This window comes from Heliangelus exortis, chromosome 2, assembly GCF_036169615.1.
Source record: "Heliangelus exortis chromosome 2, bHelExo1.hap1, whole genome shotgun sequence".
Lineage (NCBI taxonomy): Eukaryota > Metazoa > Chordata > Aves > Apodiformes > Trochilidae > Heliangelus > Heliangelus exortis.
Genome location: NC_092423.1, coordinates 114,370,809 through 114,395,991, shown reverse-complemented (window position 1 = coordinate 114,395,991; position 25,183 = coordinate 114,370,809). Strand labels below are relative to the sequence as shown.

The window sequence follows — 25,183 nt, the reverse complement described above, 5'->3', positions numbered from 1 at the left end:
TGGACGACTGCGATAAGGTCTCTCAGGAGAACTTTGGAAATTAATTTGTATTATGGTGGAATTGCAGGGCGTGACACTGCTTTCTTCCCCCCAAAAAGAAGAAAAAAAAATTTAAAAGATTTAAATCTGAAACTGTGACAATTTTAAAAAATAACAACGATAAGAGGAAGAAGTTTGCCAGCGCGGAAAAGAGCTCGGACACAGCCCGGATCCCCGGGCAGGGAGGCGGCTGCGGGCCCGGGGATTGCGCAGCCCCTTCCCCTCCCTTTCCCATTCCCCTTCCCCTCCCCTCTCGGTCCCGCCGGCCTCCCCCGGGCCGCGGCTCCCCCTCCCCGCGTTTGTTTCCGCTCTGACTGCCACCAATGGCACAAAGCGGCAGCTGACGCGGGGCCCCCTTTCGCCTTTCATCCCCGCGCCGAGGGCGCTCCCGTCGCCCCGGCAACCCGCGGCCACGTGACCAGCACCTGCTCCGCTGGCGGGCGGCCACCGACTGCAGCCATCTGCTTCCCTCAATCAGCGCCCGGGCCCTGCCGGCACCTGCGCGGCCGCCTCCTCTCTCTCTCTCTCTCTCCCTCTCTCTCTCTCTCCCTGTGAGCGTGTGTGTGTGTGCCTGTGTGTATCCGTGTGTCTCTATGTGTGTGTGTATCCCCGTGTCCCGTCCCGCCCTGCTTTCCCACACGCACCCCCTCACCCCCCGCCTGTTATCAAATCACCGCGAAACTGCTTCCAAAATAACAACAACAAAAAAACCCCACCGACAAAAAAAAAAACAAAAAAACCCCACACAACCCCAACGCTCACTTTACGTTTTTCTCAGATTTGTTTAACTCAAAGGTGAGGCTGTCAAGAGCGGGGTGGACGGCCGCCAGGTGAGGCGAGCTGAAGGGCTCCCTGGCGCTTTTGGCCCCCTGACCCCCGTAAATCAGAGCAAGGCACGCAATTCAGTGTAGTAGTGGTTACCGTGCCCCGGGTGCACCCGAGCCTATGAATAGCGGGCTTAAAGTCGAGAGGAACAGCGTGGCCCAGGTTTGATAAAACACCCATTTGCTGGAAGGCCGGGAAGCGCTACCGAGGCTCTGCCCACCCCTCACCGGCCGCCCCTGCGCTCCTCAGCACTCGCCCACCGGCCAGGCCCAGACAAAGACCCCACCAGCCACCCCAGCACTGGCAGCAGGTCGACCCCCACAGTGGTTTTCCTTCTGGCCTCTCTTAGACCTTTCCCCACTCGTGTTGGAAGGGACTCCCAGCTAAGAAGAGTATTTCATGACCTACGCACGCCCCCGAAGCCACAGCTCAGCTCACTGAGTCACCCCCAGTAACAGAGACAGACATGGACGCAGCAATTCGGACACAGTTTCAGATCTGCCCCCTCGTCAGGACAGCTGCAAACGGGCACATGAAAAAGAACCACCACCTTGCAGAGAACAAAGCCCGTGTGCAGATCCACTGGGAATTTTAAGTCCTAAATTCAGCTGAATTGCTCGTTTTAAATGCACATCTACAGCTTCTTTCAAGTAAAGAAAGGAAGGTGAGGAACAAATCACAGAACAGCACCATCCCCTTAGAGCGAGGCGAGGCTTTGCTTCCCCGTGCATCACGCTCCCAGGAGCTTCACCTGGCTGCTGGGAACACCCTCAAACTGTCAGCAACTGCTGTTCCTCTACATCTTCCCACAGAGCCAGAGTGATTTGTTCCTGACAATTAAATGTACCTGCTTTTGACTCAGTTTTTCCACTTTCCAGCAGCTGTAATCATGCCACTCAGGAAAGGTGTTACCTTAGATCAGAAATACCTTTCCACATGTAAGTCCAAGCAGGTAATACCTGTTCTTATGACACTGTGCCATTACCACTAGGGGCTGTATGTCAGGATGAACATCTGATGGCCCTTTCCAAATCTGGCAACAAGAAAACCTAACTGTAACAGTCACATTTAGACAACTATCTCTCAATATCTGCTTTTTACACGTGCAAGATTTATTGAAGTCCCATTAGAGACAAGATCCAGTCAGCATCCAGTCCCAAAACAAGAACTAGAAATCTGGGAGAAACTATAGTAGTAATTGCCACACACTAAACACTGAAATATTTTAAAACTGTCAGTTAGAACTAGTCCTTCTATTCAAGTGATACGAACACAGGCATTTCAATCTAGCTGTTCAATACTACTTTCTCGTTTCATCTTCTTATCCCTGAGGCCTGCAGAGCACACTGACAAGAGGGGATCAGTAAGAAGACAACCTGCAGAAAGTCAGACAAGTGAACAACATGAAGGAAAACTGGGGCTGAAGAGGAAAACAATAACTAGGATAACTAGAAAAAAAAAGAGCCTGAATTACAACTATCCAAACTTTGACAGTGTTTTGTGTCTATTAGTCAAACAGCCACCTACAGAGCTAGGTCAAACCCCAGGTACTTACAGGGCTAAGCCATCTGACTCAAAAATACCCCAAAAAGCATGGCATGCTTTGCAGGATTAAGAGGGGAAGTAATTAGCCTGTATGTTTGCATTATGCAACTACTTCATCTGATCTGGGAAACTGACAGATCTGTTTATTAGTGTAATGTATGATGGCTATCAGGATTTAGATTATGCTTTTTTCCCTGTAATTTAAACATGTAAATGAAGTCAGGTGGACTACTGACTCCTATTATACCATTTGGAAACACTGTCCTGTGACAAATTCATGACTGGAAGCTGGTTTAGAAAAATGTCAGACATTCACTATGGAGCAGTAAAACATTAAATCATCCCACCCTCTCAAAATGCTAAACTGTCAGACTTTCTGTTACTGCCTTACCTTCCCAGGTGTCCCTGTGAATGGCAGGAGGGTTGGAACTAGATGATCTCTAAGACCCCTTCCAGCCCAAACCATTCAGTGATTCTATTATTTACCCAAGGAAAACAAGTTTTTTTAAAGCTTCTAGTGTAATCAAAACATATTGGGTTGTTTTATTTTTTTTAAATCAGTTTTTGTATGTCACAAAAGCAGGAAAAACAACGGGACAAGGTTTTTCCCAGCCTGAAAACTCAGCCAAATTACTAAGAAGTGCACTTTGGTAACAGCAAAGCCCACAAGGCCTTCCTGCAGCAAAGGCAAAGGTAAATATCTGGCAGCTGGGCTGGTTGAAGAGGGAGATGAAGACAGGTGTGAACAGGAACAGCCTCAGTGGACAAGCGCTTGGAAATCTCGCACCATTTCCTGCTCTCTCCCACAGGCATCCCCCTTCCTGCCTTGCTCAGGATGATCCGAGCTTGGGAGTGGAAACTACCACCACAGCTTCGGGACCTCTCTTCCTGTCCTCCAGCTCCCCAGGGTGTTGTGTCCTGCTGTCTGCACTGCTCCCACTCGAGGCAGCCTCTTCCCTCTTCCCTGGCCAGGAGCCATCCCCTTTCCGACACAACAAACAAAGGATCTGTGCGCCAAAACAGTCCCTCCCCACCTCCCTCTAAAAGAGGTAATTTTGCTCATGCTTAGCACTCCCCTCGAGAGCAGCAACCCACAACCCCAGCCCAGGCTGTTGCCATATGCGTGGGAAGGACAAAGTGTTCCCCCTGCCACAGGGAGAAGAGGAATCGTAAGAGCAGCCCTGGAAAGTGTCGTGCTTCAAAGGAGATGGGAGGAGGGACAGGCTCCTACAAAAAGCTGCCATTTAGCCCTCACAAACAGCTAATGCTTCTCCCACTGTAATCAGTGGCCACTCTCTAGGGTTTCAGAGGAAGTAGCAGGAGTGGTATCAGCTGTGCTGCAGCGTGATCTTCTCAAACAGGTGGTCCTCATCTCCTCCAGGGACAGGCACAGGAGGAACAGGCATCTGAGCCATGACTTTGCAATTCATCAGGCCTATTTGCCTTTCCGTGTCCATCTACTTTTGGAAAAATCTACCTGCTCTGTCCGTGCCTTTCGTGGCTTTGGTAACATCAAGAGCCCTCATAATACTTATCACCTGAACAATCTAATGAAAACCCTTTCATTTATGATTCTAGGTATACTTACAGTTTGATTTCAAACACAAATATTTTGGTCCAGCATAAATTTTTTTGTAAATGTGGGTTTTTTTTCCCAGCTTCCACTGAACCTGTCTTTCTGTACTGGCAAGATTGGGCTAATATCCATTACAAGTGTAACAGTACAATATTAATATGTCATTTTTCTTTCAAAATCACCAAGTATGCAGTATAACACACCAGCAGCCCATTTGGGTGCTTGCCTTCTTTTTAAGATGCCATAGGAAACAATTTAAACAAGCATGAAAATTCATCAGCTTCTTCTGTTCTCCAGTCCTCCAATCTGACTGGGTTTCTGTTGCTTGTTTAATAAAAGGATTATACTGTTAGTCAGAATAGGAACTAACAGGGTTAAATTATGAGCTATATTAACTTACAAAATGGTTAAGACCATTTAAAAATCTGGTATTGAAGTATATGTGTACTCTAATACCTCCCATGTCATTACCAATTACTCGTTATGCTCTACCCAAAAAACTGTTGCTCTTCAATAAATACATTTCCTATGTCTGCCTTTATTTACCTGTCTTTAACATGAATGCAAAACTCTCCTGTTAAAACTGATCAGCTCACTCAGGAATGAAAACCAATAGTTTTGCACATCATTTAGAAAAATAAAAGTCACACTACTCCTTTCAATGCTTAGAACTTTATCACAGTATTATGCTTAATTGTACCATAATCTATATTAACTTGCATTATTCTCACTCATCTCAGCTACTGTAGTATTTCCTTTCTGAATTTAGAGGTGCTGAAATACTCAGACAATTAAGCATTTAGACAGTTGGTTTATTTAAAACCTTGGTTCAAGCCTCTGTAACTGAACAGGGTCCCCAGTCTGTGATACTGCCAAAGTAAGCAAATTGCACTCACAGACTTAAAATTCTTCAGCAGCACAGTATTCCAACAGTCTCTTCAAAGATTTTTCATACTGAAGCTGACAAGACCACAAAGTGGGAACAACCTTGCTTTTCAAGAGAGCATTTGGTAACAGTGAGACAAGTCCATTATGGGGAAAACAGGACTTTCTTCACACTCCTGAGTAGCCATAAGGAACAACAACTGCTCTTAATGCTCATCCAAACACACTTCTCACAGGTGAAACAACAGGGCTTAATATTTAATAGAACAGTCTAAGTCATCTAGCCACCTAGGGACAAGAGTCCTTGCATGGGGAAGAAGATAAAGAGTCTCCTACAAACACATCTAAGAAAGCAGGGATGTGTTTCTTCAAAGGAAACATGACTCCTTTATTCTGCATGGCATGTCCTAAGATTCAGAGAAGATGAGCAAAGGCATAGTAGGATTGAGTGTACAAGACAGACCAGATCTGAGGTGTGACAACCAGCACAGCCTCAGGAACATGTGGATGTTTTTGAGGTAAATTTCTTCTAGACATTGATTTTTAAAGAAAGCTTCAGTGTAGTCAAGACCTTTTTGGTAAAACTGCACTAATTGAGAAGCCCTGCAGTATGCTTTTTGGTGGTAAAAATTGCTGGGAGATGCTCACCAGGCCACATGATAGGGCTGGTCACCCTTTCAACCTGTGAGTATATAGAACTGGAGCAAAAAAGTTACTTTAGCTGCTACAGTATTTCAGTTTAAAAGATACATACTGGAAGACAACTTAAAAGAGTTTTTGTAAGCTGTTGAATTGCTGTGTATGTAAACCCCACCTATAGGACAGTCTGGAACACAGCCAAAGAAACTTCTGCAATAGGATAGGCTGATCAACTGTAATTTACTGAACAGTTAATACAACCTGTTCAGGACATTTGGTTTTATAAGCCAGTGTTTATGAATTCCTCAGGAACCATAGTCTCTGCTAACCCAGAAACTTCTCTTTCTTGCCAAAGGAACAGTAATATCTTGCTATCTATGCCTCATTTAGCCATATAGATGTATCCAACCTAACCAATAGACATTCTTGTAGAATGTTTGCAAAGCTGATTCATTAACTACAATTTTTAAACCCTAATACAAATGGATTTTGCAAACTGATTTGGATTAACCAAGTCTGGCTGTGCTTCCATCTGGAAGTTATATTTTATAACGCCAGCCACATCTTGAAAAACAGATTCAGATGTTTGGAACAAATTCAGAACAGTTGTAAGAAATTCTAGGTACAAATGAAAAAAAAATTGAGCTTTAATGTCTTTTTCCTCTCCGTTTTCTTTCAAGTACACATTTGTAATCATGGTGTTTAGGGAACCAAGGGGTAAGGAAAGAGTATGTGTTATTATCTATGATGTATTTACTCATGTGTAACAGCACTTTGTTCTTTCCCATACTGCTCCATAGTATTTTAAGCCTATCCTGATACAGGGACATGATGGTGAGTGAAAAGAGTTCAGAAACAGGGTTTGAGGCATCTGGTCTATCCAGAAATATTTTCTGCTAGAAAAACTGTCTTTAGATGGAACAACAAAATGAGTATTATCTCTATAGTGAGGATACATCAATATCCATATCAAATGCCTGATTAACTACATAGCTTGTAGCTCATGGATCGTAAGGTTTGTACAGCTTCTAACAATGCTAAGCACCTAACTTTTTTATTTAGAGAAAAAACATTATCAAACCTTCTTACTCTAGGCTTCATCTCTGGATTTGGTCAAACCCACACTAATGTTGAAGCAACTTGATTTCCTAATATACAAACCACACACGAGGATGGATCAGAATCAGAAGAGAGTTAGTTCTGAAACCTAAGACATCCAGAACCTTTTAAGTCTTGAAAACACAAATTAACCTTCTGCCTTTCTAGCTTGTTTGAAATAACTGTGAAGCCATAAACAGGAAAGCCAGACAAGAGAAATGTGCCCAAGTTCCAAAAAAAAAACCGTGATACTGTAGATGGTATTAGGCAAATGACAAAACAAGATTTCCTCTCCACCCACACCATTTAGCACAGATGCTCTCAAAAATCCCACAAACATGCTGTTTTTCTGTGACCACATACAAAAGTTTCCTGACTTACCTAGCCTTTTTGCTGGTCTTGGGTTTTGGCGTGGTATTTTTTGCTTTCTTTTCCTTTGGCTCTTTAGGGATCTTAGGGACTTTGGGGGTCTTGGGTTCCTTCTTTTCCTTGGGTTCTTTAGGATCCTTCGGTTCTCTTTTTGCCTTGGGCTTTTTCTTTTTCTTCTTCTCTTCTTGGGAGCAATCCACTGAGTTTCTGCTTAGATTCTGGTTGTCAAGTCCCCCAGGAAAGTCCTCCTTACCAAAACCTTTACTAGGACCTTCTGCAGCAATGTGATTGTTTTTCTTTTTCTTTTTCTTTTGCTGTGGCTGCGGCTCAACTGATGGCAGATAATCATCACTTTTCACTAGCTGGGTATTAGGTCCACTAACCTGAGTCATATCCGGCACTGGTTTCTCTAAAAAGGGCTCCGACGGAGAATGCTGTGAGAGACAAAGAGAAATAAAATTGTAGATCTGCATCTTCTTTAGATCATTTCTAAAGCTTTGTGCTTTTGAAGCAAGAGATCATAAAGGGAGAAAATACTAAACAGAAGATTGACCTACTCTGGATGTAATACGGTACAAAAATACGTACAGTAAAATACGGTACAGTAAACCAGTAAAAACCAAAGCTTTTTACAGTTAAAGCAGCAGCAAAATGACTTTAGGAAGGGCAAAAGTATTCCTAAGCTTGTATATAAAGTAGAAGTATAGGAAATATTCAGGGTCTTCAACATTTAGATGCAAAAGGAAAGCAATTGTTATTTCAAGATATTTCAGAGTAGCTGTTACAAAACTAATAACTTGTTAAAAATTATTCAGTCACACTGGAATTTTGTCCTCCTGGGAAAAAAAAAAAAAAAGGTAAAGTTTGTTTCTAGACATGTCAAAGGAAAATGAAGTATATTCAGAGACTGTAGATATACAAAATTAATCAGCACTATTTACATCGCTTCAGTTGAGACAGCAGGTATTTTGATCAGCACATGAAGGATTAAGCTGCTTTAAAATGTAATATATACAGTTAGGTTTTATGTCAAAGAGCCACAGCTCCCTACTTGTAATTGAAACAGATTTGTTCCTCCTGCAGACTGGACACAGAACTACCTTAAGTGTTGTGAACCTGCAAAAGTGTCCTATTTCAAAGTCTGGATAGTATATCAGGTTTACACCGGTCTCAGAAAACAGGAAAACCTACATATAATTACACAAATGCCAAGTTCCTGGAATAAACAAACATATTGGATAGGTTTGCAACCATTTCCCTCTGAATGGTTTTGTTCTATACAAAGATCCATGAGACTTCAATGGAAAAAATGTCTAACCTCTGCTATTGTTTTGCAGCATATCAAAGCTCTAACCTGCTTCCACACTGCCTTCCCATGCTTATAAATGCAGGACAAGGGTGCTTTTCAAGAAGAAAAGTAATAGCCTGACATCGTACTGATGCCTTTCTTGCAGCTGCATATTTGGTCAGACTATTTTTCCACCCTCTTTCTTTCACTTTCTCCCCCTTTTCCCTAAAAATTAAGGCAGCACAATTCTAGGTGAGAGAGTTCTCCCATTAGCTGTGGCCATGAAGTTTAGACATTTGATCCATTGAAATGGGGAGAAGAGAGGTTTATAGCAAATCAGAATTTTACGTCCAGAAATAATGGCAACTGTGGCACTGTCTATAATGTTATTCACATTTCCTTTTCACTGCTTTTTATTCAAACTGCACTTAGGAGTGGCAAGTGTGCAAAAAAATAACTACAAACCTAGTCCCTGAGCAGAAGAACTGATAGGCATGCACAGCCATATACTTTAGCCACCTGGATCTAAAAGAACAACACACTTAAGATAGAAAATAAAATTCATAATATCCCTATAAGAGAAAATGAATGCATGCGTACTCTCCCAAATATTTTAGTTTTCTGAATGCAAGCAAACTGATTCCACACAGTCCTATTTTAAGCATTCTTTACTGTAGCAAAAATCCATTATGTCCTGACTACACTTACTCAGCAGCTACCCAGTGACCAGAAGTGAGGCTCTCAGGAAGGGAAGATAACTCTTTATTGCTGTTTGGGAGGGGTTTGAGCAGTGCAAGCTAAACACTACATTTCCTTATGGAAGAGCCTCCAGTACAAGAGGGAAGACCTGAGCAACAGACTTGATATCTGGGTCTACTTGCTTTAACCAGGAACTTCCAGGGTGACTTATGGATGTCACTGTCCTCCACCTGTTTACTAAGATTTTTGGGAGGGAACAGGGTCTGAGTTGCAGTGGAAGCTCAGCTCTAACACAAACCTGATACACCCATTGCATTAGCACCACATCAATCAGCCCCACCTCAAGGCAATTTCATGTCAGGCATCCTGAAGTATGAACCAAGACCTCTTCTGAGAAAATCTGTGATCACCATAACACACACATCTTCATGCTGGAAAGCTCACAAAGACTGGATATTTGTATAACAAAAGCCATGATACCAGGAAGTCAGTGGTGCCAATGAGTTCTGCATATCAATAATACATTACATAAAACAGATCTATTTTAAAATCTTCAAATTTGTTCTGAATTTGGTTGACTAAATTGAACTGTCTCCTCTGCCTTGTTCTGTGACACAGAACAAAACTCTCTTCTCTGCAACTCAGACTGTAAGGTACTTGTGCTGCCTAACACTTCTTTCAAGAAGGGACAGGAAGATTACACAGATCACCTGTATATACTCCTTATCCATAGGCTTTCAGAGCACTACTTTTAACATCCATTTTCCCAATGCAGACCACTTATTTCCCAATGTAGACTGCCATTTTTATGTCATGTATCCTATGCTTTTCAAAGTCCTTGAGTGCAAGTTTCATCTATATTTTCATCAAACTGTCCACTGCAAAACCTGGTCATCTTTTTAAATAGTGTTCACTTACTCTGTCTAGCATAGAAGAAATTTAGTTTGTAAAATGTGTAATTTGTAAAATTTATATTGAATAATGCATAGTCCACAACTTACTAGAACAAACAAGAATTGGTAGTTTATTTATTTTTCTTCCTCCTAAGCATATGAAAGAGCCAAGCCAACAGATATTCAAAAACCCACAAGAAACACAGTAATGCCATGTAAATTTAGTTCTATAAAATTGAAGATTTTTTCACTTGTGATATGACTGTGTCACTGAAATCAACATGAATGCGTGAGTATTCTCATTACTTTTTAAATCTAATTAAAAAAAATAATCCTTGTGGATTTGGGGGGCTTCGGGGGATTTTGTTGTTGTTGTTGTTTTGGGTTTTTGTTTTTTATTGGGGGTTTTTGTTTGATTTTTTGGTTGGTTTTGGGTTTTTTTTTATTATTATTTTTATTTTTGTTTTTATTTTTGTTTTTTGATTGGTTATTTGTTTTAGAAGTCTGAACCCAACTTTCAGTGCAGTCATAAGCAAATTTTAATGCAAGGCAGACAGCTTTCCAAGTCTCCACAACAGCAATATCACCCCTTCATGATTTGACATTTGTAGCTTAAATGCAAGGTCTGGCCAGAAGTTAATGCACTGAGAATGGCGGCAATTGTTGCCACACTGTAGCTCACTCTGGAAGATGGCATCCTATGAAAATTCAGATTGTTACCACCTCAGAACACTCATTCACAAGAGTCATTCTCAGCCTTTGAAACAACTTAATTATAAATTACACTTAACCAGTATGTTTGAAACAAATGATAAAAACCCCTTGCTGCCTTTTATTTACAATACCAGGTTATATGCATTACCAAGCATACAAATTAAAATACTATGTTTTCATTTCACATCATCACAATCCCCAAAACATTAAGCTACAAAAAGCCAACCCTGTCCTTAATATAACTTCAACTATATTTCCTATTACTTGAAAATAAAATAATTTTACCATACAAGACTCCCTTTGCAGTTTGGTGTGTTTTATAATCCACTTACATGTGATCTTAAATTGCAGCACTCTTTCAAATAAATGGGTGTGATTAACTTTATTTTTTCTAGGAAGTCTGTGCCTACACTTTTGCAATATGCTAAAACAGTTTATCCCTAACTGACAACCCCACATTGCTCCCTAGTGTGAAGCTGTGTAGGAGCAGCACAGATCTAGCAAGGAGATCGGAAACAGCTTGAAAGATTCATTTTCTTACCCCAAACCAGTTGCCTGCCCTTTCTTATGAAAGGAGAAATGGAAGAAGACTAGGCTTGCACTAGTAAATTTTAGTTTAAGCCAACCACAGGGAATTATTTAAAATACTTCCATTTCTTTAAATCTACAAAGGATTAACTCTAGTTACAGGGTCACAATTTCTAATGAAAGAACCCCATTTCCCATTTACAAAAACCACGTATATTACAAGTTTTCACCAAACGATGGAAAAATTTATCTGCATATTTTACAGAAATCACTTCTCCTGCTGCTTTAGTAATAACAAAACCATAATTTACTATGTTGGTACAGAGTTTAATCTTCCACAGGAAAGAAACCAGTGAAGATTAAACGCAAATAGGTATTAATCCTATTTGATATTACAGCAGAATTATTTTTGGTATTATTTGAAATAAGGTGAAAAAGGTGCTCAAAAATATTGGTGTGTTTACTAGACCCACATCTCTTTAAATCTTTTAGAGAAAAGCTGTTTTTGTAAACATTTAACAAAGAACAGATGGCCTGTTTTAATCATGCGAAAAAACCTGGAGCTCACATTAATACTCCTACCACTGCCTACTGGGGTAGTCACCTCCCTAACCAGCAGCATGGTAGAGTCTTCAGTAATACCATTTAATTTTACAGTAGGTTTGTTTTGTTGTTTTTTTTTTTCTTCCATCGATTCCCCACTGCTTGGCAGTTAATCAATGTTATTATCATGCAATATCACAATGCAGGACACTCCTAAAGACTCAGATTATTAGAGCAAAATAGAGGTTCTTTAGGAATTTCGAGGAGTTAAAATAATTTGCAGTTCAACAGGTTACCCAGGATGATAATATGCTCCTGCCAACAATATCTGAGCAAATTATACGTGAAAACACTGTTTAAGAAATAATTTCTGGAATCAAATACCTTACTTTTCTGGAATTCAATCTCATTTTTAAGCTTCCAAACGTGTAAGATTTGAAAAACTAAAAATGAAGCTGCCTGTGTTTCACAGCTGCTTACCCGTTTAGACCTAAGGCCAAAGCAGAGATGGATGTCTCAAACCAGGCCTGTTACACAAAGTAGCAAGATGGACAAAATGCAGGATGAATCCAGTGAGGGTGAGTGGCAGGGAGGAAGGTTAAGGAGGAGAATCTTTCTCTTGCTTGAACACAGACTGAACCACAATCAACTGTACTTAAGCACTGAAAGTAGCTGAGTGTCTCTTCCCTAGCAGAGCAGTACTTGAGCCAGTATTGAGGGGTTTAAGAAGTACGAAGCAAGAGCAGCAAAGAATATCCCATGACTAAACTAACTTCACAAAATTTAAGTATCAGCACTAAATAAATAAAAGTTCCTTTTTCATGGGACTCCTTTCATTACTCGCACGGGTATTTCCAGGCTCCCTGGTCTTTTCCAGATTTTGAAAAAGATCCACTGTAACCACATTTTATTTAAGTTTTCTTGGACTTTGGTTTATTAACTAAGCTGTGTAACAGCAGAGTAAGTGCCCAGGCAGTTCCTACTGGCTCCAAAATACAAAACATTACAATATGGTATCTATACAACAGACAATTTCATGTTAGATAAATCATTACTAAACATTGTCATTTGCAGTCCTGTTAAATATCACCTTCATTCTGGCAAAGTTAGAACAGCAACCTGCCAGGAAAGAAAGTTCTGTTGAAACAGAGGAGGGACTACAGCATCCTTGCCATGGAAATGGCTCCTTTTGAATTTGTATCCTTCCTGATAGCACAGGATAGTACCCAAGGTGTTAAAAGCCATCACAGGTAGAAACTGCTCCACCATTCATCCTTTCAGAGGTTAATGAAAAGATTCAACATCCCTCTGGATTATTTAGAACAAACTTCTCATCCTGACTATCCTCCAAACAAATCCTTTATTTTCCATATCATGTCTCCATACACTGCTTTGTCCCTGCTATTCTCAACTTGTCTCTCAATACTTGCAGCATTAGGCCTGTTTTGGTTTCTGAAGCACCCCCAGGCTTTCCTAGACCAATGCAAATAATCCTCAAAAAATGTCAATCTGCAGAGCTCACATATCAGTGTAAACTCCAGAGTAAAGAGGAATCAACATCACCTACATTCAACAACAGTACAGCTGTACAGCTTTTTTCCCCATAGTAGCTGAAGTCCAGATACATCTTCAAGACTATGCTCGCACTCATAATTCTTTCCAAAATCTGTTTTATCCATTATTTTCTCTTATTATAGATTTTGATCCCGTCTCTTTCCTGTGAAACTACTGCCATGAATTGAAGGATATATATATATATAACTTTATTATACGAAAATAACTAGTATTATATTCAAATATTTTGGGCAATATGATGTTGTTTAGAAACAACTAGTACCTCAGTACTTCAAGAGATTCTCTAAAAACAATGCCATTAAAAAGTGACAACTTGCATTTAAAAACTGACAAGTGTTGTCCATGATCATCTTTGCAATAAAGGGAAAGGGATGACACCAGATGAGAACGAAAGAAGTTTATGTTGCAGTGAGACTCCATAAGAATCTTGTGGTTTAGTACATCACTTGCCTTACTTCTACAAAACTCTGGTGAAAATGAGTGGAAAACTAAAGATCTATTAATACCTTCTTAGCAAGACCAAAGTTGACAATCAAATATCACTTTGCATGAAAAAGAAGTTCATGTTTTCGTGAACTTCTACTGCAACACCATTTTATTTCTTAAGCAAGTGTTCCTGCTCTCTTGCTATTAAGGGGAGAGTGGGTTTGAAAGACAGATCTAAGTACTAAAAGTTAAACCTTGCTGATCTAAAGTTTTCAGAAAAATACTGAACCATAGCAACTAGAATTTTGATGCCAACAGCATCCTAAGTGTGGAGTGGAAGTGATTAAAACACAGTATTAATGCCCTCAGCCACCACTGCAGTAGTACACTCATTGCTGATCTGGTGGAGCTGAAAATATCACCCAGTTACTGTATGTAGAAGAATAAAAACATGCTATATAAAAATTGAGTTCTTAATTTAATCTCAGCACAGCTAGTATTGGAATTATTTTCTGGTCACGTGCTCTACGGAGTAACACATACTACAAAAAATGAATGACACTAATGTGACAGTCCAGAAAGAAAACATTTTACTGTATTTTGTAGTAATCCTGTTTTGTGCCCACATAAAGTGAGAGATATTACTAAACCTGTGGAGTATCAGCCAGTAGTATGAGCACTGGTGGTTTGCTCACAGCTCAAAAGCAACTAATTTATCCCATGACCAATTTCTGGTTGCTGATGATCGATCAGAATCATCACCAGTGTTGACTGGGCAATCTCAGACAACTATCAGCCCTATGATAATGAAGCATGTATGCTCCAGATTAGCTTTCCATGTATGCCTCTCAGTTTAGGAAGGATATCGAGGTCCTGGAGCAGGTCCAAGGGAGGGCAACCAGGCTGGTGAAGGGACTCGAGCACAGATCCTATGAGGAGAGGCTGAGGGAGCTGGGGCTGTTCAGCCTGGAGAAGAGGAGGCTCAGAGGAGACCTCATCACTCTCTACAACTCCCTGAAAGGAGGGTGTAGCCAGGGGGGGGTTGGTCTCTTTTCCCAGGCAACTCTCAGCAAGACACGAGGGCACGGTCTCAAGGTTTACGTTGGACATTAGAAAGAATTTCTTTACCGAGAGGGTGATCAGACATTGGAATGGGCTGCCCCGGGAAGTGGTGGATTCTCCGTCCCTGGAGATATTTAAAAAGAGACTGGATGTGGCACTCAGTGCCATGGTCTGGTAACTGCAGTGGTAGTGGATCAAGGGTTGGACTTGATGATCTCTGAGGTCCCTTCCAACCCAGCTGATTCTATGATTCTATGATTCTAAAGTGCAATGGCTACTACACTGATTGTATGTAACTGCTTATATGCAGTGGTCCACAAGACAAGCATTTTACTAATACTTTTTTCCTACAGATTACTATGTAACATATACTGGCTTAGGCATCTGTGTAAGATAGCTCCTCATGCACACAGGGCAGGTCCCAAATATTACACACCAGTAGCCAGACTCTCCACTCTCCATCATCATCATGTAGATTGGTCAGAGACTGACAATTTCAAGTTTTTACTAACTCTAACACATGGTATGCATGGGACAACTGGGTCCCAAATTCTACTGGCAAAAGCCACTGTGCTGTATTGCTTATGTTGACAGCTTTGACCTCACCCTTTGAGCCAGCCCTCCCTGCACAGCCACAGTCAAAAGATACCTCATTTCTGTGAGCACTCCAGTATCAAGCAGTACACATGCCAGAAACAAGCTAACGTGAGTTTTATGACAGAGGTTTTGCAGAGTTTATGCTGTGCAGTCCATTCCACAAGTGGGGAAAATGTGAGGCAGACCAGCAAGGGTCCTACTGTGAAATGGCCCACAAACATCTTTTTCTAACATCTTTCTTCTGCCAAGTAGAACCTGTACTTTAAAATGTGGATATTTCCTTTGTGAAGTTACATCTGTGAAATTATGCTCAAGCACAGCTATCCAGATAACTAATGCTTACTAGAGCACCCCTTGCATTACAGAATATTCAGGAGATTTACCACCAGGCTTTTCCCACCCCTCTAAAACAAGGTGGTGGCTGCAGGGGGTATGGGATATAGGGAAGTCACACAGTAAAGAGCATGTTCAGATGAAATGGTTTCCAGAGGACTTGCTACAATACTTCAACTTCTCCAGGAAAGGGAGACTGGGGGAGGAAACACCTTCACATAATCAACCAAAACCAGTAATACTGAGACTGCTATAATTAAGTACAATAAGCCTTATAAATACTAGCCTAACATTTTAGCACACACACAGCCTGAGTTTTTGTACTTGGGCTTTCCTCCGTGTTCCCTACAGCCCTTCACCTCCCTATGAAAGCAAAGCAGCTTCTCAAAAAAAAAAAAAAAAAAATGTGAGCATCACCACTCTTCGGGGCATCTTTCACAGCCACGCTTTGAAATCCAGGGTCCTGAGGAAAGAGGGGAAGCCCTGCACACTCAGCCTTCTCCCCCCCCCGCAGAATTCCCTCCACTCAGTTTCTGAACATCCAAAACACAGAGATCTATACTCTCTGAGGGTAACCCATTCCTACATCACACTGTATTGTCTCACTGCAGGTCATGGATCTCTGGTACCAGCTATGATTTCTACTTAAAATCCTGTCCCTTACCCAGAAAAAAAAAAATCCAACAAAACAGTCCTGACTGACTGAAGTGTATCAAGCACTTAACAGCTTGCAGTAAGTAAAGCTTTAAATGCCCCCTAAAATCTTGTTTATCTACAAAAGACTTAAAGTCACTCAGAGAACCATTTTAAGCCCAACTTTAATAAGCTTATATCTACTTATATCACTATGTTTCTCCACTGTTATCAAATCTAAATCACAGTAACACAGAGCAAACAGCATCAGGTTTATGACTAAGGAGAAAAAACAAAGACCAATGTGCACTGCTACTTCTGACCACAGACAACCAAAAAAGTTTCATCTGTGCTTTCACTGCTGCAAGCAGCACTAGCAGCAAAAGCATTACACTCCACAACAGCAAAAACATCTCTGTTCTGGTACTTTTTTCCCCCACCCCCAGAAGAGTTACAGGAAAATTTATTTAACAGGATATACCAGTAAATATATACAGTGTAAGGTAGTAAGACGTGTATACATCCTTTTCAGGAAAGTCAGCTCTTGAGAGGCTGGCTGGGGACCTCAATGCCCACCAAAGTCTCTCTTGTAGAAATGAAAGAGGGCACCAACTGAAGGGATGTACCTCATACATTCATCAAAAAGTAAGATACAGCAATCAACAGCAAAATGGTTCAAATGGATTTTTAAACAATTACTATCTACTACTATACAGTGTTTGTTACAATAAACTAGTAAGACTTTAAGATCCAACTTCCCTACCTAGCCCCCTTCCTTACATATCTAGCAAAACAAAGGCCCAACAATTTTGCTGAAAACTTCCTCCCCCCAACAGATTTAGAGCTGCTAAAATGCATGTTTAAGATGCCTGAAAACATAGAAAAAGTATCAATCAACAATTTGATGATAAACATGCATCATAAGGCTGGTAAAAAAAAGGAGGCAATTCACAACCTTTACCAAGAACTTTCTCACTTCTCCCATCTACAAACCCTCATAAAAAAGAGTAAGTTTTTAGTCAAGTTACAAAAATATATCATGTTCTAATAGGTCGAGAAAAGGGCAATGGTCTTAAATGCTTAGGATTTCAAGAGATGTGACAAAAGACTCAAAACTTCGAATTTCTCCTGTCCTTAGAAAGGGAGTCCCACTGAATTCCCACTTTACTTTCACAATACTATTCAAAGTATTTTTATTAAATACCAAAACCTTCTATTTCCTCCATGGTTTGGAGCAAGATCAATTTCACCAGGATATCTTGCAGCTAGAGCAGACCAGCTTAAGAAAAATGAGCTTAAAGCATTAGAAGAAAGAATACCAGCACAAATACTTCATTTTGGGTTTCGTTTGGAGCTGACAGATTTTTGTTTATCAATATTTTATTTGAATGACTTGCAACAGACCCCACTAGACAACCAATGCAATACTCTTTCTTACCTTGTCACCTTCCCCCTCTCCAAGAAGAAGTCAAACTGTATTCAGAATGAAAACAGGAAATCTTTTCAATTCATTACTTGAGCTAGTATCTTCGTTTTTTAGCTATAACTTTTACTCGGGCTTTTCTGCTACAAATTTTGAAAAACACAATTCTCCAATCCCATGGATTGTAACACTAAATACACTTAAGGCATCACCAAGGCAATGGAAGTTAAACCTGGTTTAAGACAACTTTTGATATTACTTTTATGATCTTTAAGTTTGCTGCCTTATTCTGATGAAAAAGGTCTCATTTCAGAACTTCCCCCAAAAGGCCATATTTGATAAATGCCTTCTGCTATCACACACTGATATCCACAGCAGCTCAATCACCCTGTCCCTACTGTTTATGTCTACTCCAAATCTCAAATTGTTTTACTTGTTCCTATTTCAATCCCCTAGTCCAGGTAAGCATCCTTAGTACTAGGAGATTCACCATATAAAGTGATCTGAAAATTAACATTTTGGTTTGGTGTTCTAAATGGCATCTCCTTAGTCACAAAGAAGTTCCACATCAGAAGAGAAAAAGAAACTCCAAAACTCCTCTACCACTTATTTATGTTACCTCTCACCACTAAGTTGCCATGACTTTTCTAATCCAATGTTAAACCATTCTTGTGCAGCAAAAAGTCAAAAGCTTTCTACAGATACTGACCAAATGCATCACCCTGCAAGTGAAATAGTAAGCATACGCTATTGTCTTGGAAAAAAGAAGTATTTTAAGTTCACTGTAACCCTAAGAAAAACTATTAGAAATTACAAACCTATTTTTCTTTTTTAAATGGCAGTTTAAATTGTTAAATACTTCTATTCTTTGTTTCCAAGCATTTGAAAATCGTATCACTTACAAAACAAATTCCACCTGCTAGTCCTTAATCTTTTTTTTTAAACTCCTTCCAAGCTTACCTGCAGAATTGCTGCCTCATTCAGCATACAGGATAGATGAGACTTCTAGATTATATCAGATCTGAATGACTAAAATATTATCCAAAAGAGAAGACTCATGTTACCTTGAAACCTTAAATACAGAAAAGAGAAAGACTGCAAGTCTTTAATGAAAGCAGTGAAAATTAGGCAAAATAATTTACTATCCTGTCTTTCCACCAATATCGACTGACTGTGATACTTTTCAATTTTCTTTTCCAGAAGGGGCTTTGGGCTGTTTGGTTTTTGGAGGTTTTTTTGTTGTTTGTTTTTGTTTTAATTTTAAATTAGATACTTGTTTATTTCTAACATGGCTTTCCAGTGAAGGACTTGCCATGAACTCTCTCGTTGAGAAGTGTCCTACCCTGACTGCAAGAGACCATATATTTGGGTATCTGCATAAAGGCAATACAGCCCAGGACAGGGCAAACAAAGAAGCCCCACGTCTATCACCCTGGCCTTGGGTAACTCCCTGTCCCTCTGTCCTGGTTTCCTCACATGAAAAACGGAGAAGACACATTATAGGAAAATTTAGAAGATGAATGAGGGCTCTTGAGGGTTTTCTATGTTATGATAAAAAAAAAAATTAGAAAAGATTCTTTAGCTATTACTTCTTCACCCAGATACAAAGAGAGACAGATGATGGTAGGAAGAGTCAGCCTGTTTCATGAAATTCAGTGATATTCAAGACTGGGTTTACTAGATAGCATACAGCAAGTAAATTATCAGAACTATACCTCAAATAAGAAAACCAAATTAATTAAATAGCTACTTATGACACAGATGATGTGCTGCAGGTATAAGAAAGGGAAACATGGCTCCATACACAGATTACATCCTATTTCATAGACACAAGGAATAATGGAGTGATGGCCCTACTTCGGATCTTTCTTTACTTCCAGGTGTGCAGCTTACTATAGTTCTGCAAACACAATATAATACAATAATTCTGCAAAAACAATACTTTAACACTTTCTATAAATTACTTTGTTTTTTTCTTGGTACTTACTTTCAACAGACAAAGTATATATAAACATAACAACCAAAGACTTCTTGCCAACTGTATATATGAATGAGGCAGGCTCTGCAGATGGCAAGGAACAGTTTTCTGGATGGCCTCAACATATCCCTCTTTCAGAGGAATCAATGTTTACAGAAATAAAAACACTTAAAAGCTCCAAGATTTCACATAGTAAGTACGCATAAAAGAAGAAAAAAAAAAGATATAAAGGCAATTTTTTTCCTTTTTTACATATATATATTTGGTTTCTCTGTTCATTTTCCAATACATCAACAAGAAACAAAATCCTTCAAAACCCTGCAACAGAAAAAAAAAATGATCAAGCATGTTCTTCCCTGGTTACACACTCAAGAATTAACCATCCTGTCTCATAGAAGATACTCAGTCCTCAGATTAAATAAATTCTATGAAGATCAAATAAAATAAGATGGAAAGGCAAGTTTTTCTTTTCCCTCTTAGTTTCTAAATAGAAAAAAAAATTACCTGAAAACATTTGAGTTGTATGTCAACTTCCTTACATTTTGTTTTAGATACACTTCTAAACAGTTATGGAAAAGCAGTAATTCTAGAAAAATCTCTCCAATTCATCAGCCTTTAAATACCAACAGTTGATCAATGCATGGAATTCAGAGGGCAAAAGGAACAATTTATCTTCAGCAGTGATGCATTTTACACCAGCGACACTATTTTATGAGAGAAAACCTACTAAAGATTTAATGGTGCCAATTAAAGAAGGCAAGAGTTTGCATGGCTCAATGGCTGAGTCATAGACCTTTTGCCTATAATAGGCTCCATTATAGCCCTGAGCTCAAGCTGTGGGAAGAGGGCTGCACATGACAAAGAGAAATTAGTATTTTTAAATGTTATTACAAAGGAAGGTGTCCTTTAAGCATTACACAGCTGTGACTAGCAGCAGTAGAACAGCTTGTGCTTCATCAGAATTCAAGTTTTAAATGAGCTCAGAAACTTGTGGACACCTCACAACTTCAAAACACTATCAAAGAAACTAAACCCATCAGTGTAAAGCCCTCACAGTAAGCTAGCAAATCATCCACATTTCCAAACTTGAAATACTTCAGTGCTTGTAGTTTTTTGTGCTGTATTATTAACCCTGACTTTTGGCATTCATTTACATTTATAAAAAACAAGGTAGGAATATGTAGATGAAGACTGGTCTGATTAAGTTTGTACTTAATCATAGGATGTCTCTAAATGACTGCTGTGATTGACAACAAGGAAAAGAGAATTAAAATGTTGAAGTGCCTCTCAAGATGGCTCTGAGGTAAACCCAGAAAAGTATTTGAGCCATAGTACAGCAGTGTAAACAATTCTGATCATCCACATCAACAACACTTAGACCTGAGACATAGGTATGGATTGTCCTGAAGGAGACTTCTAAAGGAAATTTAACTTACTTTAGATAGATTGCTATTTATTAAACACTGGCATACCCTAGGACAGGAAATAAGACTTAAGATGGGTAAAACTGGCATCAGAGCAAATTGCATATCAGAACAGGGATGAATAAACTAAGGATAGAAAGTCAGGTGACTGTTGATTTGAGTAAAACTTTCAAAAAAGGTGTACTGAAAGCTAAAGCCAAGTGCTCTTAAACTGAAATTTGATAAGGTTATGAAAAATAATTCATAAGATGCCATGTGAAAGCTGGAGGCTCAATTCAATGGCCCAAACATTCTTTACAAATACTTTGCTACTATTGACTGGTGACAGTGAAAATCACCATCAAAATCCTGTTCAGATTGAAAAACAAATGTACTTTAACAGACGTAATTTGAAATATGAAAAACACTGAACATATTAGTTCAGAAATTGATTACATATGCATAGAATAACCATTTCAGTTTAATTTTCTAATAGGGTTAAGACAAGCTTCTGGTCACAGTAATTTTACCTTCAAACCTGAAAAGGGGATTGGTTACCCAAAAACTTTTTATAATAGCTCCAGTCAATACAGTCAGAAGTGTGACTTCTTTTATAAGCCTTACTTTGCTCGCATCCTCAAAACATCACAGCTGTGAATGTGATTATATTCAGACACCTGAAGAAAATTTATTTATAATGTTTGTCTTTGACAAGAAACTGGCTTCTTTCATATGATTGTCATACAAAGTGCAATGGTGCTGTTTAAAACAGAATGGGCTTCTTTTTAAACAAAAATGCCACGGTTCCAGTGTTCTTTTGCAAGAGCTTTCCTATTGACTGGTGCTGATAATTTTCCCAAAACAATGCAGAAGCTGAGGGTTTTTTTAGGTACTCTGGCTTATAAATATTTGAAAAATGTAGAAGAAAGCAATCTAAAAAATTACTGGTTATCTGTTGGTCATTCACACATTTACATTATTTCAGTATAACTTATACAGTTCTAACAAGTGGTTTAGTGCAGGAGATGCTGGCATCCAATCACTGGGCATGTGTCTTAACTTGCAACAGAAATATTGCCACTAAAAAGGCTTCTGAGTGAATTTCACTTGTTTCTAATGTTGTGTTGGAAAACTTGTTCTTCATCAAGAGCTACCTACACACAACATCCGTAACACATGCAATCTGAATCAGTGAGGATAACCGAAGGTACAACAAATTTCTTCCCTCAGTCATAAATGTTTCCAAATAAATTACCCCAAACCATCCAGACCAGAAGTCCCCCACCTGCTTTGACAGCTCTTGAGTAGCAAACAATAAACAATTCTTAAACAATGTAAGTCTCTTCTCCCATCCCCACCTGCTGAGGCAATTATGTAGTTTACAGGAATGCTTTGTTTTGGGGTAAGTTTGTACAAGCTGATGTAGACACACTTCGAGGAGATGGAGAGGAGCAAGGGTTATCTTTTACACCTATTAGTAAATATATCAGACTTAAGAACTTAATCAGCAAAAGGCCAAGACAACCTGGAGATCATACTTCAACTACTTGCAGCCCACATTTCTTGCATAATATGTATTTTCCCACCATGTTTTCTTTGCTTTACTTATGAACACAAGCATCCAGTGCTTCAGCATCTACAACTCAAGACACATTCCCGAGTTTAAAGGAAAATACAATGATCAAGACTTCAGTAATTTGACTTTTGTGACTTGCAAAAAATAAAATTGGTGTAAGGTAGGACTGAAGTAAGGTTGGCATTTTCATGTGCATAGCTAATATTTCTCTTACATATCAGTCTAAAGAGTTCTGCCTGAGAATATTTGATTACCCAGTTAGGAATAGTTAGTGCAAGTTCTTTAAATGCAGCAAGTTAGTTTCTGAAACTGCAGTGGTTATTTTGGATATACTAAAAGAAAAAAGCAGATCAGAATACTACACCCCTAGGCTTTTTGCCTCTTTGAGGATGTACAGACAAATGCACAGAAGTCAACCTGGCATGCAGGAGCTGTAGGCCAAGTGGTGGTAACTTTTCTCAAGGAAGGGTTCTGGAGGCCGTAACCCCTGAGAGCACCAGGCAGCAGAGTTGTGCAAGAGCCTGCCCAGGGCTGGCGGGGAGGAGGAGGGAGGAGGTTTGTGGCCAACAGTGAAACCCCATTACCCAGCTGCGTGCTTACACTCTGTGAAATGGAATTGTTGATCACTTTTGCCTGCCCTGCCAGTGTCTTCCCACTGACTCAAATTACTCAAAGCTTCACTGAAAGAAGAAGTTAACAAGACATGGAGGGTATGTATCACCAGATAGAGCTACCTTTCTCTAGCTGGCTTACTAATACTGTCCAACAACTTAAGTAACTGTGGATTCACGCTGTCACTTCTCCACTAGATTTTCAGCTCCACAGAAAGACTCAGTTCTACTTACTTCCCTTCAAATCCTAATGCAAATGCAGCATTTTCAGTTGTCCTGGTTTCATCTGAAATAGAGTTCATTTTCTTCCTAATACCTGGTGTAGTGCTGTGTTCTGGATTCAGGATGAGAATAATGTTGATAACACAGATATTTTAGTTGTTTCTATGAAGGGCTACACAAAGTCAAGGACTTTCAGTTCCTCACACTGCTCTGCCAGAGGAAGCAAGGGGTGCTCAAGAAGCTAGCCCAAACAAGCCAAGACTATTCCATACCATATGGCACATTGCCCAGCAAACACACTGGGGGGAGCTGGCTGGGGGACACCACAGCTTGGGAATTAGCTGGGCATTGTCGGTGTGTTGTGAGAAATTGTACTATGTATTGATTGCATTGTATATTCTATTATTATACCTCTATTTTCTGTATTATTAAAACTGTCTTTATATCTCAACCCACAAGTCTTACTTTCCCCCCCCTCCCCCCCCCCCAGTTCTCTCCCCCATCTCATTGGGAGGGAGGAGTGAGCAAGCAGCTGTGTGGTGCTTAATTTCTGGCTGGTGTTAAACCACGGCATATACATTCTCTTGTCTTTCCATGTCCTTCCCAAAAAAGGTGTCTCTGTACAATCCATTACTCCCAAGTAAGGTGAGGATACACTGTCTTGATCAGCCAAGACAGAACTTCCTGTTCCCCTCTCAAGGGATCACAGAATGGTGTAGGTTGGAGGGACCTTTAAGGGTCATCTAGTCCAACGCCCTGCAGCAAGCAGACCAGGCTAATCAAAGTCCTGTCCAACCTGCTCTTGAATGTTTCCAGGGATGGGGCACCTCTCTGGGCCACCTGCTCTGGTGTTACACCACCCTAATAACAAAAAAATTTCTTCCTTGCATCTAGTCTAAATCTAACCTCTTTCAGCTTAAAACCATTATCCCTTGTCTTATCACAACAGACCCTCTTTAAAAAGCCTCTTCTCATCTTTGTTTTAGGCCCTCTTTAAGTACTGAAAGGCTGCAGTAAGGTCTCACCTGGAGTCTTCTCTTCTCCATATCTGAACAACCCCTGCTCCCTCAACCTGTCCTCATAGAAGAGATGCTCTACCCCTCTGATCATCTTCATGGCTCTCCTCTGGACCAGCTCCATATCTTCCCTGTGCTGAAGAACACGTGCAGTATTCCAGGGGGAGTCTTCCAAGAGTGGAACTGAGGAGGAGAATCATTTCTCTCAACCTTCTGGCCATTTCTCTTTTGATGCAGACCAGAATCCAGTTGGATTTCTGGGCTGCTGAGCACACATTGATGGCTTATGTACAGCTTTTCATCCACTGGTATCCCCCAAGTCCTCCTCCTCAGGGCTGCTCTCAGTCCCTTCAGTCAATACTTGGGGTTGCCTTGCCTCAACCCGGGGACCTTGTCCTTGTTGAACCTCATGAGGTTCACACAGACCTACTTCTCAAGCTTGTCCAGCTCCCTCTGAATGGCATCCCATCATTCAGAAGTGCAAACAGCTCCACTCAGCTTGGTGTTATCTGCAAATTTGCAGAGGGTACAGTTACCATCTATGTTGCTGTGAAGATGTTAAAGAGTATTAGATCCAATACACTGTGCAGGGACAGAGGGTCCCTACACTTTGTTTTATGCTGGAACTGTAACTGCTGTCACTTGAGACACCAAGCCTGAGCAGATCCTGTCTGAAAGTGAGGTTTA

General features: G+C 40.1%; 1 protein-coding gene across 4 annotated transcripts in view; it reads right to left on the bottom strand.

Annotated features, from left to right (window-relative positions):
* Positions 1–25,183, bottom strand: part of CHD7 (chromodomain helicase DNA binding protein 7) — a 131,175-nt gene that overhangs the window by 49,427 nt on the left and 56,565 nt on the right. For all 4 annotated transcript variants that reach the window (XM_071737613.1, XM_071737611.1, XM_071737615.1 and 1 more), the window contains exon 3: positions 6,989–7,410. In XM_071737613.1, coding sequence (XP_071593714.1) covers positions 6,989–7,410 — 422 coding nt within the window. The remainder of the gene's footprint in view (positions 1–6,988; positions 7,411–25,183) is intronic.